General features: G+C 51.2%; 3 protein-coding genes across 4 annotated transcripts in view; 1 reads left to right on the top strand and 2 right to left on the bottom strand.

Moving 5' to 3' along the window:
• Window positions 1–150: 150 nt before the first annotated feature.
• afg3l1 (AFG3-like AAA ATPase 1) lies at window positions 151–6,675 on the bottom strand. The gene is made up of 16 exons (XM_019857670.1): window positions 6,405–6,675; window positions 4,578–4,662; window positions 4,394–4,494; window positions 3,773–3,922; window positions 3,632–3,703; window positions 3,108–3,232; window positions 2,761–3,031; window positions 2,544–2,681; window positions 2,231–2,384; window positions 2,041–2,148; window positions 1,819–1,944; window positions 1,611–1,721; window positions 1,257–1,372; window positions 985–1,185; window positions 704–898; window positions 151–607 (listed from the first exon to the last, which is right to left on the bottom strand). Exons 1-16 carry the CDS (start codon window positions 6,531–6,533, stop codon window positions 365–367), a joined length of 2,325 nt encoding a protein of 774 aa, XP_019713229.1. The 5' UTR covers window positions 6,534–6,675; the 3' UTR covers window positions 151–364.
• Window positions 6,676–7,915: 1,240 nt separating this feature from the next.
• urahb (urate (5-hydroxyiso-) hydrolase b) lies at window positions 7,916–10,020 on the bottom strand. 2 transcript variants are annotated; one of them, XM_019857683.1, is made up of 4 exons: window positions 9,929–10,020; window positions 9,380–9,533; window positions 8,837–8,972; window positions 7,916–8,090 (listed from the first exon to the last, which is right to left on the bottom strand). In XM_019857683.1, exons 2-4 carry the CDS (start codon window positions 9,511–9,513, stop codon window positions 8,001–8,003), a joined length of 360 nt encoding a protein of 119 aa, XP_019713242.1. In that variant the 5' UTR covers window positions 9,514–9,533; window positions 9,929–10,020; the 3' UTR covers window positions 7,916–8,000. The 2 variants fall into 2 exon arrangements, with proteins under 2 accessions (XP_019713242.1, XP_019713241.1); XM_019857682.1 differs by having other exon boundaries at window positions 9,380–9,538; window positions 9,929–10,007.
• Window positions 10,021–11,596: 1,576 nt separating this feature from the next.
• Window positions 11,597–12,856, top strand: part of slc7a10b (solute carrier family 7 member 10b) — a 7,218-nt gene continuing 5,958 nt past the window's right edge. Inside the window, exons 1-2 of the mRNA XM_019857678.1 lie at window positions 11,597–11,816; window positions 12,553–12,757. Of these exons, the coding sequence (XP_019713237.1) occupies window positions 11,720–11,816; window positions 12,553–12,757 (302 nt within the window). The 5' untranslated portion in view covers window positions 11,597–11,719. The remainder of the gene's footprint in view (window positions 11,817–12,552; window positions 12,758–12,856) is intronic.

Raw genomic sequence — 12,856 nt, forward strand, 5'->3', positions numbered from 1 at the left:
GCCAAAGGGTAAGCGGAGCTGCGGTGTCGAGCGAAATCCGGGCCGGTCATCGTGACAGGTCCGCCCCTTAAATCAGCCCGTATCACCACGGCAAGAATGAGAGGTCCACATTTTTTCATCCGTGAGGGAAAGGATGGAAAACCTTTCATCATCTCTTTCAATGGTTCCGCTTGGTTTGTTGCCTTTAAAAGCTGAAGCTGCGGACAATTGCCATCCATCCGACCGCTGACGCTTGCAGCCAATAAATACTTTTAGTTTTTTTCAAATTAAAAACTGTCCACGGGAAGGCCGCGTCAGTCGATCGACGCGAGCGGTCGGGCGCTCTTCCTGACAGCGACGCGGGGTCCGATCGGGGGCCCGCAGTCTATCCGGCCTGCTGCTTGTCCCGAGCGTCGGCGGCGGCCTCGTCGTCGTCGTCGGGCTTGCCGCCCGAGCGCTCTCGGTTCCAATCCCGCAGGCCGTCGGGCAGGCTGGTGTCCTCGTCCAAGCTCCCCGTGCCCTCCACGAACTCCTCGTACGTGGACTTCTCCTCAAAGGGCCGCGGGCCCAGCAGCTCCAGCATGTCCGCCTTGTCCAGGACTTCCTTCTCCAGCAGCCGCTTGCCCACCTAAGCACGCAACGCTCGTCGGGTCAGAAGCCGGCTTACGACACTTGGCCGTTCTTTTTTCATTTCCACTCGAATATAAGCGTCATGAGGCAGTACCAGCTCCACCAGGTCCTTTTTTTCCTGGACCAGCTGCAGCGTGCGCGCGTACGCCCGCTCCACCAGCGCCCGGACCTCGTCGTCTATCAGCTCGGCCGTGGCTTCGCTGTAGGGCTTCTCGAGGACCATCTCGCCCTGGCGCGGCAGCTCAAACGACACCTGGCCCACCTTCTCGCTCATCCCGAACTGGACCACCTGCCGCCGTCGCGCAACGGCAACGCTTTTCAGAAGCCCCGCCGCAAACGAGCAAGCGGGCGGGCAGGGCGGGCGCTCGTGCGTACCTGCGCGTACGCCGACTGCGTCACCTTCTTGAGGTCGTCCTGCGCGCCGGTGGTGACGCGTCCGAAGAAGACGCTCTCGGCCACGCGCCCTCCCAGCATCATGCACATCCTGTCAAAGAGCTGCTCGCGGCTGTACAGGTACTGCTCGCGGGGGAGGTACTGCGCGTAGCCCAGCCCCTTCCCGCGGGGGATGATGGACACCTGGCCGGCGGGCACAACGAGAGGCGTCGGTCTGAGCCGCCCCGGCCGCCGCGTCGACGGCGTTTGCCCACCTTGAGCAGCGGGTCGGCGTGTTGCAGGAACCAGCCCGTGACGGCGTGGCCCGCCTCGTGGTAGGCCACCGTCTTTTTCTCCATCGGCTGCAGCACCTGCGTCTTCTTCTCCAGACCTGAAACGGGACGGCAGACGACCGCTCGAGGAAGGGAACCAAGACCAGGAAGTGAAATTCGGAAGTGAGCCAAGACATTGGGGGCGGAGACAAAAGAAAAGGAAGGAGCTGAGCAAGATGTAGCCCGGAGAAGTGAAACAAGGAAGGCAAATCTGGAAGTGAAGGTAGCGAGAAGGGAAGAACTTCCGAAGCCAAACGGGAAAATGAATCAGGACGCCGAGCGGCATCCCGCACTGACCTCCGATGACCCTGTCGATGGCCTGCTCAAAGTCTTTATGGCCGACGTGCGGGTGGAGGTGCCTGGCCGCGATCAGCGCCGCCTCGTTGCAGACGTTGGCGATGTCGGCCCCTGCGCGCGCGCACGCCGCCCCAAAGAAAAAAAAAACGCACGTCATCATCACCTTTCGTTTTGGGGGGGCGCTCAGGCGTTTTCGGCCGTTACGTGCCGGTGAATCCGGGCGTGGCGGCGGCCATCTTCCTGGCCAGCGTGTCCTTGTCCACGTTGGGGTCCAACTTGATGGGTCGCAAGTGCACCCGAAAGATGGACGCCCGCCCTTTGATGTCCGGGGGGCCTGACGGGAGCCACGACAACAAATTTGACTCGGAGGCCCCTTTGTAGTTGCTTTCGCCAAGTGCGCACTGCGCTTGACACTTTTTTGTTTTGTTACCGATGTAGATCTGCCTGTCGAAGCGGCCGGGCCTCATGAGGGCGGGGTCGAGGACGTCGGGTCTGTTGGTGCCGGCCAGGACCACCACGTTGGTGGCCGTGTTGAAGCCTGACAAACGGCAAAAAAAAAAATAGTGAGCTGCGGGCGACGGGCGGGCGTCCAAGGAGGCCGCGTGCCCGGCGCGACCCACCGTCCATCTCCACCAGGAGCTGGTTGAGCGTGTTCTCCTGCTCGCTCTGGCCGCCAAAGTTGCCGCCGCCTCGCTTGCGGCCCACCGCGTCGATCTCGTCGATGAAAAGGATGCAGGGGGCGTTCTTCCTGGCCATGGCGAACATGTCCCTCACCTGCCAATCATTTTTTTTTTTTTTAATGGTCTCCCAACATCGCGGACTTCGATCCACCGCGCTGTCGATCAACGGTCGCCACCGTCTCTCTCAAGCCCCCTTTTGGGGGAAATCGGGCGTAGCGCGACAACTTGGGAGCGTCCCGTTCGGCGTGCTCACCCTGGCGGGACCGACGCCCACGAACATCTCCAGGAATTCCGAGCCGTTGACGGTGATGAAGGGAACGTCGGCCTCGCCGGCGGTGGCTTTGGCCAGAAGCGTCTTGCCGGTACCGGGAGGGCCCGACAGTACGGCGCCCTAGGAAAGCGCGCGCAGGTTGGAACTTGATTTGGTGAAACCCCGACGCCGATTTGACTGGAGGAGGCCGAGGTGGCACCTTGGGGATCTTGGCTCCGAGGTCCTGGTACTGCTGCGGGTTCTTGAGGAAGTTGACGAACTCCAGGATCTCCAGCTTGGCCTCCTCGCAGCCCGCCACGTCTTTGAACTTGACCTCGATGTTGTCCTTCATCATCTTGGCGGTGGACTCGCTCATGCCGAAGGGCCCGCCCCGGCCACCCCTGGGCCCCGCCCCCATGGGCCCGCGGCGCAGCGTGAAGAGCAGGAAGCCGATGAGGAGCAGCGTGGGGATCATGCTCATCAGGAAAGACCTGCGCACACGCCCGACGGGGGCGATGAGAGGCCGCGGGAGCGCGCGGGAGCGCGCGGGCGAGGTACGGCGCTGACCCGTCGCTCTCGGAGCTGTAGACCACGGCGGGCCGGCGCGACGTCTCCATGCCGAGCTCCAAGTGGGCCGTCTCCAGGTTCCTCTCAAACGTGTCCACGCTGCCGATGTTGAACCACACGTAGCTCTGCGCACGCCACGGGGTGGCAGTTTTTTCCAGACCCCCCCAGGTTACAAATTCATCATTGGGAGGAAAAAAGAAAAGTTGCAGTGCAATGAAAATCAAGTTTTTTTTTTTTCCTTTAGAAGAGGCATTTTGCTGCGACGAATCAGTCAAAATATGACGATAAAGTCAAAGCTCCAAAGGGAAAACCGCTGTGAGCCGGACGTGCTAACCACTCCGTCACCGTGCCACGCTTTATCCATCTATCTTCGAAAAAGGAAGAACGCGTTGATGTCAAAGTATTTCTTTTTGAAAATGTACTGGCTCAGGGCCAGCGTCAGTCAAGTTTGGCTTGCCTGACACAGTCCAGCGCTGCCGCCTGCTTCGGTTGCAAATGCTTGTTTTCAACATGCTCGCACTCACCCCTTCGGCATCTGCGCCAGGCATCAGGATGACGCGCACGTACTGTTTGTTGACCACCTCCAGGCGATCCACCTAAACTCACACACAGAAAAAAAAAAAGTCCCGATCACGTGCTCAGCGAGGCCCGCCGAGACGCCTTACCATGCCGCGGCCCAGATAGCGGTGCACAAAGTCCTTCCAGCTGATTTCGCGGCCGTTGTCGCGGAAGTACAAGTAGAGCAGCGTGGAGCCGGCGCCGGCCGCCGCGACCGCCAGGTAGCGGAAGTCCTTCTCGTCCCACGGGAAGTCGCCCTGAGCGCAAGCGGCAAGTGCAACAATTTCAGACGCAGGCATGAACGTTTATTCCGTCGCATATATATTTTTTTGGTTACTTTCATTCCATTGACATGGGCTTTTCCTTCATTCACGCGCATCACGCTTGCTTTTATCTGCGCGTCACGCATTGACGTGACCGGCGCGTTTCTTCACGTATTTTGCTCATTGCAAAGGCGGACGTGGGCCCCCCTGGATCCCGAGCTTAAGTCAACAGTCTCCAACTTCAACGAGCACGACGGGCGGAAGAAAAGCAATCCCACTTTGTTGAATGCAACCGTGGCTGTCACACACGCCTGGATTACTTCACGCCGCATGACAACATCCGCCAGCCATCTGACGGCGTGATGTCGGGCGGCCGTGGCGAAGCGCGCACCCATGGCGGCAACGTCCCACTTTTGTGGTGCTCTGCGTGAAACTGCAAGACGTCCCGGATTTCATAAGCCAAACCTTCTGCATTCGACTCCACCAGTCTTTTTTGGCTCCTCCCCCTCCTCTCTTCCCGCCTCCTGCCCGTCCGCCTCGTCCTCCTGCGCCATCTCCTTTCCCATCTGGAAACCACAGACGATCAAAAACACCTTTTTTTTTTTTTTTTCCCTCATTGCTGTCAGATTGGATCCGGGTGGGCGTTCACCTTTGGCCTCATTGGAATAAAGACGTCGCCGAGCCACCCGGAAGCTACGGATGGACACAAAGTCGGCCGCGGTCGGACGGGCACTCTGAAAAAGAAACCGGAAGCACCGTTTTTTTATCGTCGGGGGTCGGACCGAGACAAATTGTCTTGATGCAATATGCAAATGACAAATATATTCTCCTATCCCGTGGTATCTTTTAATAGCATTTGTTATTGTGGTGTCGTAAACATCTCTCTGAACGGGTTCCACTGCCAACTTTATTCTTCATCGCACTATTGACTGCCTGTGCCAAGTCAATTTGGTTGTGTTTGCAAAAGCAAAACAAAACAAAAGAGCCGAAATTCAAACAGCCTTGGATCACTGGGAAACCCGCTTTATCAACTGTTAGCCCTTTTCCAGCGCCCGTGCGCTAGCGCTCGTTCCGGGCCACTGCCCAGGTTAGCGCCGGTTCTTTCTTTTTCCACCAGCGAAATTGGCTCTTGAGCCGGTGAAACAGGTGCTTAAGCTGGCCCCCTACTTATGTGTTGAGCCAGACTCTGGCATCAACTATGTCAGGGGACGGCGTTGTGCAAGTGTAATCGATGCTATGCTAAGTTGCCTTGCAGATGCTAAAGGGGAACGTCATTATTAAAAGCGCAGGTGCTCTTGGGTCAACGTCGACATAAACAGTGACGTAAGGATGCTTTACGATGACGTAATGACATCGCTCCTACTTGGCTCTTTGCCAATGGAAAAGCGAACACGTTCCATCGTAAGAACTTGTTAAGCACCCACTAAGCACAGCGCCGGCCGCCTGGCGCCCAACGAGCACCAAGTTTTTGTTTTTGGGTGGGAAAGGAATATCTGTGAGCCACAGCCGTTGCTGGGCCCTGTCAGAAGCTGGTGATAGCCGGTGAGCAGCTGCAGTCTCGCTGGCATCACCAGCTCCCTGAGGGGGGCAACAAGAGCATGTCGATCTTGCTGGGTGACTTTGGCTCAGATGGTACAGCGGGTTGCCCAGCGACTGAAGGTTCACTTGTTCGGATCTCAAACTCTTTTGTTTTGCTTTTTGCTGTCACCGGCGAGACCAGCATAAAAACACAACAAATCCATGCTGGTCTATGCTTTTTGTTGTTTTTGTTCGCAGGAGTGTCACATGAATAATGGGGGGAAAATAATCAGTAAATTACAATGACGGCAATTCCCAATGTTCACATGGAGACTTCGCAATATTATCACGTTATGCGACCACGGAGTCGCCCCTCAAATCAATTAGCTCTCACGTCAGCTCTTTGCCTGGCGTTAAGCTCTTTTAGAAAAAGCAACGTTTGCATTTTTGTAGTCAAACAGGTATTTTTTGCTTGTGGCGTACACAATACATGAAGTAAGTCGAGAAACGCTACGACGTCACGAGCTTTCAGTGTGAAAAGCAACGTTTGCATTTTTATAGTCAAACAGGCATTTGCTTGTGGCGTACACAATACATTAAGAAAGTCGAGAAACGCTACGACGTCACGAGCTTTCAGTGTTCGCGTCTCAATTTGAGTAATGAAGTTGTGTCGGAATTGTCACTCAATAATTGCATTAGCTCCATGGACAAGAAACGTCTGCCCTGAATAAATGAATGATTTCGTGTACAATTAATTTTGTTGTGGCGTAATTAACACCAAAAAGGAGAGCTTCGACCGTCCACGACTTTGACAGAAGCAGTTCCACTCACCTGTAAACTGAGCCACGGTTCTCCAAATGGAGTCTTTAGGTCAACGATTGACATAATTCACATCATTTATAAACAGAAAGGTACGCTATTAATTTAAGCGAATAACTTTGAAACAAGAGTTAATTACCAGCACGGCGAAGCGAGTGTATTCGCCAATGAAACGACGTGCTGTGGGGACAGCGTACAGCCGAGTCGCGACTGCCCGGTAGCACAGAGGCCGGGCGGCCGCTGAGAGGAGCCTCAAAAGCTGCGACATCCTCCCTGTGCCTACCAACCGAAGGGGAGCCCAAAGATCCAACTTATCTGAGTCAAACTCGTTTTCTTCTACCTCATCGTTGTGCTGTTATTGAACAAGGACCAACGTCAAATGTCAACCCAGATCATGCAAAGACCCATAGGATCTTGCAGCGCCTGATCATAAATGGAGGAAGAAAAATAACCCAGAAGCACTCGTATTAGGGTATGTGAATGCTTCGGCACTAATTAATAGTTATCCTAAAACCTATATTTTTGTTATTAAAGTATATTAAGGGTTTATTCTGTTTTATCATGACTTAATTTAAGGCAGGCGTTATGAAAGACACAAGGGTAGATCTTCTCCCTGATTGGTGGAGAGAAATTATCGTCCGTCCCAAAAACGGAGCAAAGTGTGACGGCTTTTTTTTTTTTTAAACTCAGATGACAAAATACATCCTATGACAAAAGAATAAAATTTGAATTAAATATATTTATTGTTCGCGCAAGCAACCAGAAAAACAAGTTCATAATTGTGTCACTTGTTCCTGAATTCAACTCCAATAGAAATATTGACACGGAGAAAAGCGTGACGGTACTTTTTTTTTTTTAACTCAGATGACAAAATACATCATTTAACAAAAGAATAAATTTTGAATTAAATATATTTATTGTTAGCACAAGCAACCAGAAAAACAAGTTAATAATTGTATCACTTGTTCCTGAATTCAACTCCAATAGAAATATTGCAAAACACAAACAATAGGTTAAAGTTGTCAAACCATAGACGGACGGGGCAAGGAATGGCTGAAGACCACACACAACACTTTTTTGAAAGTCCTTAATAAAATAAAATAAACCTGGTTGATTATTGCTGAGTAAATTAATTATCAATAATCATACAAGAAAATGAGAACAGAATTTAAGTTCACATTTTATAAACTTGATTTGTGAATGATGCAAACCATCTGTCTACTTTAAAAATCAAAATGTGGACCCTGAACATAAAATTTGCCCACCACATGATCTTCAATTTGATAATTAACAGTGTTTACACCATACTACTCTATACTACTTAACTTGATACTCCTAGTTGGCGGCAGCCAAGTCCAAATGGCTGGCCACTGGCCGGGTCAAAGCTTCATAGCCAACTTCATCCATATGTGTGGTTGACATGGCAAGGCTCTCTCTCCCGCTCTCTATGTATGTATGTATTGTAAGCATATATGTGTGTGTGTGTGTGTGTGTGTGTGTGTGTGTGTGTGTGTGTGTGTGTGTGTGTGTGTGTGTGGGCTTCATAGTCAACTTCATCAATATGTGTGGTTGACATGTGAAGGCTCCCTCTCTCTCGCTCTCTCTCTATGTATGTATGTATTGTAAGCATGTGTGTGTGTGTGTGTGTGTGTGTGTGTGTGTGTGTGTGTGTGTGTGTGTGTGTGTGTGTGTGCGCGTGCGCGAGTCTTTTCATGACAATGGGGTGCGGCGATCCTCAGCTTCCCATGTAGGTGCTGTAGGAGAAGCAGCTCATAAGCAGCGGCAGGTGGATGTTTTGCATTGAATCCGTGACAGTGAACACCACCTGTGGTTCACACACATGAATGGAAAGAAGATCGATCACTTGATTGGATAATGGTCAATGAATGGCACTCCATCTCTGCAGCTGAACACCGCTGAGGTCGTTGAATTGGGAATTCTCAAGTCACACAAAATTCCAGTTCAGTGAGCGTCAAAGAACTAGCAGTCAGTGTTGTGCTTTTCCGTTGGCTTGTCTCGAAGGCTAAAGCAAAAAAGGAGCAGGCTGAAGATAAAGTTCACGTTTTAAAGTGATAAGTTTGACTGGAGCATTGGGCAAAATAAAACAAAGCAATTTTTTTCTGGTTCAGGTTCTGTCTTTTTGTACCTCGTAACTCAAAAGTATGAGCGAGGTAAATATGCTGTTCTTCTATTGTACTGTAAAAAAAAAAACAATACATAAATAAAGCCAAGTGTTTAAAAGACTTATCTACCAAAAGTGAAATTGATCACATTCGTACAATATGGAAAGTCCCTCCTTAATATGACTAAAACATCATTCAAAATCGACATTGTGAGCGTGTCGAAAAAGTGACCTCAGCGTAGGGATAGAAAGGTAAATATGCTGTTCTTCTATTGTACTGTTAAAAAAAAAAAAAAAAAAAAAAAGAATACATAAAAAAAAGCCAAGTGTTTAAAAGACTTATCTATCAAAAGTGAAATTGATCACATTCGTACAATATGGAAAGTCCCTCCTTAATATGACTAAAACATCATTCAAAATCGACATTGTGAGCGTGTCGAAAAAGTGACCTCAGCGTAGGGATAGAAGGAGTCGCGTTCCAGGCTGGTCCAGTATGCGCCCGTCTCAAAGCGCAACTTATACATTCCCGGCAAGAATGCTTCCCGGCTGATGAGACCCGGGCAGCGGCCGTCTTCGTCGGTCATCCTGACATATGACATGACAAAAAAAAAAAAAAAAAAGAAAGAAAATGTGTGTCATAGTAAGAGTGGAGGCAGTATTCCGGGAGGAGGCAAAGAAAGGCCCGCTGTGTTCATTAATCCAACAATATCAAGAGCCCACACATAGATGTTATCCTCATTCACAAGTTTTTTAAAAAAACAATGCCAATGCTCATTCCTTGCGCATAAGTTAAATTAAAAATGCTTCAAAACAAATTGTTCTGAGAGACGAACCGCAAAATGCCTTGTAAAAGTTGAATGCAACTGAAGCGGGCTGGATGAAAGGAAAAGTCACCGTAACGTGACGGATGCACAGTCGCAAAGCTTCATTTTGTGATTCTTTTGCACACCACCAGTGGGAGCCGACATGTTTGACATTCATCTGTGTCGTACCCCATGTTGAGCATGTTCCAGAGCTTGAGCTGCGAGTCGAGTCGATGCAGGCTGAGGGACACTCGTGCGGCGGGAACGCCGTCGCTGGTGTTGAGCACGTGCGTGGTGAGCGGGCTGCGCTTTGACGTCATCATCCGAGACGCCGCAACAACAGCTTCCCTGGGAAAAGAAGAAAAAAAAAACAATCGGCCCATCGTGATCATCCAAAGTAACACACAGCTGACGGCTGCTTCTCAATGTTATTTTTGAAAACACACACAAAAAAAAAAAACAAACAAAGAAAGGCAGCAGATTTCTTTTTTCAAACCAAATTTACATGCGCACTGGCCTAAGAAAAAGAATCCACATGGGACAGGCCCGAAAAAAAAAAATCTTCATTTTGATGGGAATGTTCATTTACATTTATGATTGCGTGCGGAGAATCGTAAAGTCAGAAATGTGATCAGTGAGCGCATGCAGACGACAAAAGCAAAACTCATCGTCACGTCGAGTCCAAGCCAAAAAGAATAAGAAGGTCAAAATAAGTGACGAATAAAAATCTGCCCTTACCTGATGGTGAATTGCCTGCTGCTCAAACTCTCCTGTCGATGTGTGACAACCCAACGTGCACTGCAAACAAGCCTGCTGTCAAAGGTCGTCGTGTCTGGAATGAATCATTAAAAAAAAAAAAAAAAGTCAACAAACAAGTGACCACTCAGCCGCGATAAGGCCATTTAATCATCATCGCGAGCTCATTTCAGAGGCTGACTGCAAACCGATTCTTTTTCATTCAAGCTGACCGTACTGTTCAAGCAGATAACTCGAGTGAAGATTCAATCATGATTCCAAATGGGATTAAAGTCCTGTCGTCATGTTTCGGCGCGAGTTTGAGTCGTCCCCAACACATTGATCCCTGACTTGTATCCCAATTTTTGATCACCAAATCACTTTGAGGTGGACCTCAAAGTCACTTAAACACATTCGAATCAAGTTGTGAAATCCTGGAATAACTCCAATTGGCTAGGAAGACTTGAAAAAGGGCGGCAACCGGCGACTGGACGCGAGTGGTTCACGTCTGCCTCATAGCAAAACAAAAGCGCGGCCGCGAGGCCAAATTAGCCAATGCTAAAGCGCACTTTGTGGCTTGAGGACCGGGCGCCGAGGCGTATTTCTGCCACACCAGAAAAAAAAACGAAAAGTTCTACCTCATAATTCCGGTATAAGGTTTAAAGCATGACGTCCACGTTGGTCTAAAGTACCAAGGGTGCCCAATACGTCGATCGCGAATCACCGATCTCCCACAAACTGGTCCCAAGTCAATAACGACGGCTGTCGGGAGCGTCGTCATTGACAGCTGTGTGCTGTCAATACAATGACATACAAAAAGCAGGTCACCTTCACCCTCCTTCACCCGAATTTGTTAGCGGTCAACAGTCTGCAATTGCAGCTTGCGATCGGAGCCGTTGCGATATATATCTTTTTAGTGTTATTATTATTGTCATTCAAAGTTCGTTCCATCTGCAATTCGCCGATGGCACTCGCCTCAGGTAGGGAGTGATTTCCGTTTCACGCACTCTGGAGTCCACTTTGTTTTCAGGTTTGGTTCATGTTAGGGGCCATCAAGAATATTGATATATTATGCGTGTTGGCGTGCACAAGAGGTAGCGGGTCAATCGCGGGCGCTTGGTCGCTTGAAAAGTACATCTTCAGTTGAGCACCCCCGGTCTAAACAAAACGAGGCAATTCCTTCTGTTTCAGCTCACTGCCGGGGCTCTATCGTGGTCATCTTTTTAAGTCTTCAACATTTTTCATTTATTTATTTATTTTTAATTATTAGTACTTTTAGTATCAGAGAAGAACAGGATAGTTACATTGCTTTGACGAAGATGATTGACAAGTGCGCAGCCAAGACACACGTGAAATAATTGGCACTGGCTAGGCCCGGCCCTCATTCGGCGGCCCTTATTAAGATCGCCGACAGATGAAGATGATTCTTGTTTTGCTGAGGTTGTCTCCGTCTGTTGATTGGCACGGTTGCCAATTCTGCGAACAGACTTTGACAGCTTCTCTACAAAAGGGGCCTTTTGAGTGGACCGGACGCCGTTTTCTCTCCGTTTAATCCGGGTTCCCCTGTCTACGTGCCGGCTCTCCCCGGGGTGTCCCTGAACGCCTCACGGGCGAGTCGCGCCTACTTAACATTCAAGCCCGAGCAGAGGCAGGTTGTTGCGCAAGCGCGGCCCATTGAGGAGGCCCGAATCCCGAGAGAGGGGAGCGCTGGGAGCGCCACTGCCAGCCACGGAGCCAGACCGGGACAAGCGAGAGCACCGGCAGGAGCAGCCCAGCGGAGCCGGGAAGGCCAGCATGGACGGGCCGGCGCGTGACGACGGGACCCGGGTCCCCGACCGCGTGACCCTGAAGAAGGAGATCGGCCTGCTGAGCGCCTGCACCATCATCATCGGTGAACCGCGCGCTCGTCGGCGTGCACTCATCCTAATCCCCACCGTCAGTCGACGGGTGTTTCTCGACTGACGTCCCCGCGTTGAAGTTGCGATGACGTCCAAGTCAAGCAGATGAGCGGGGACTCGGACCGGCTCGCTTCCTGTCGCGTGAGCGTCATCTAGGCTGAGGCCGCGCGTGCGCGTGTCACTCTGAATGAATGACCGGAGCGCAAGCGTTTGGTGTGTGGATTGCGGCACAAAGATTTGAGCACTTTCAGAACACGTCGCGTCCTTGCCGAATCGATACAGCCGGGAAGTCGGGGACTGCTTGTCAAAACCCGACTGCTTACATCGGTTGAGCGTTTTGTTTACCTGGCGTTCGATTGCACCTTTGCCACCCGATTTGGGGCGAGAGGCCGCTTGTATCCGGGCTCACCACCTTATGGGAGGGGCCATAGGGGTCGGGTGCAAAGTGAGTTGGGCGGCGGACCTTGGCGATCCGATCCCCGGCTACAGAAGCTAGCTCGAGGGATACGAATACAGTAAAAAGTAAAACACGGTGCGCAAAACGACACTGACGAAACTGAAAGATAATTCATCTGTTTTCACGGGCGACAATATTTACGGTTGAGAGGCTAAAATTTGGAGTATTTGGATACTTTCATGTCGAACAAGGTCTCGATGGATGAACGCGATGACCCTGTGATGAATTGTTGCACCGGCAGTGGACTGACCGCGGCCGTCGTCGCCCCTCAGGGAACATCATCGGCTCGGGCATCTTCATCTCGCCCAAAGGCGTTCTGGAGCACTCGGGCTCGGTGGGCGCGGCCCTGCTGGTGTGGATGCTGGGCGGGGGCGTGGCCGCCCTGGGCTCGCTGTGCTACGCCGAGCTGGGCGTGGCCATCCCCAAGTCGGGCGGCGACTACGCCTACGTCTGCGAGATCTTCGGAGGCCTCGTGGGGTCAGTTGCTCTCCATTTATCGGGCCTCATTCACGAACAGTGCGCACGCAGAAATCGGGCATTCGGCGACAAATTTAATGAAGGATCGCCCGTGGGGGG

Source organism: Hippocampus comes, unplaced genomic scaffold (assembly GCF_001891065.2).
Source record: "Hippocampus comes isolate QL1 unplaced genomic scaffold, H_comes_QL1_v1.1 scaffold302, whole genome shotgun sequence".
NCBI classification, from domain to species: domain Eukaryota; kingdom Metazoa; phylum Chordata; class Actinopteri; order Syngnathiformes; family Syngnathidae; genus Hippocampus; species Hippocampus comes.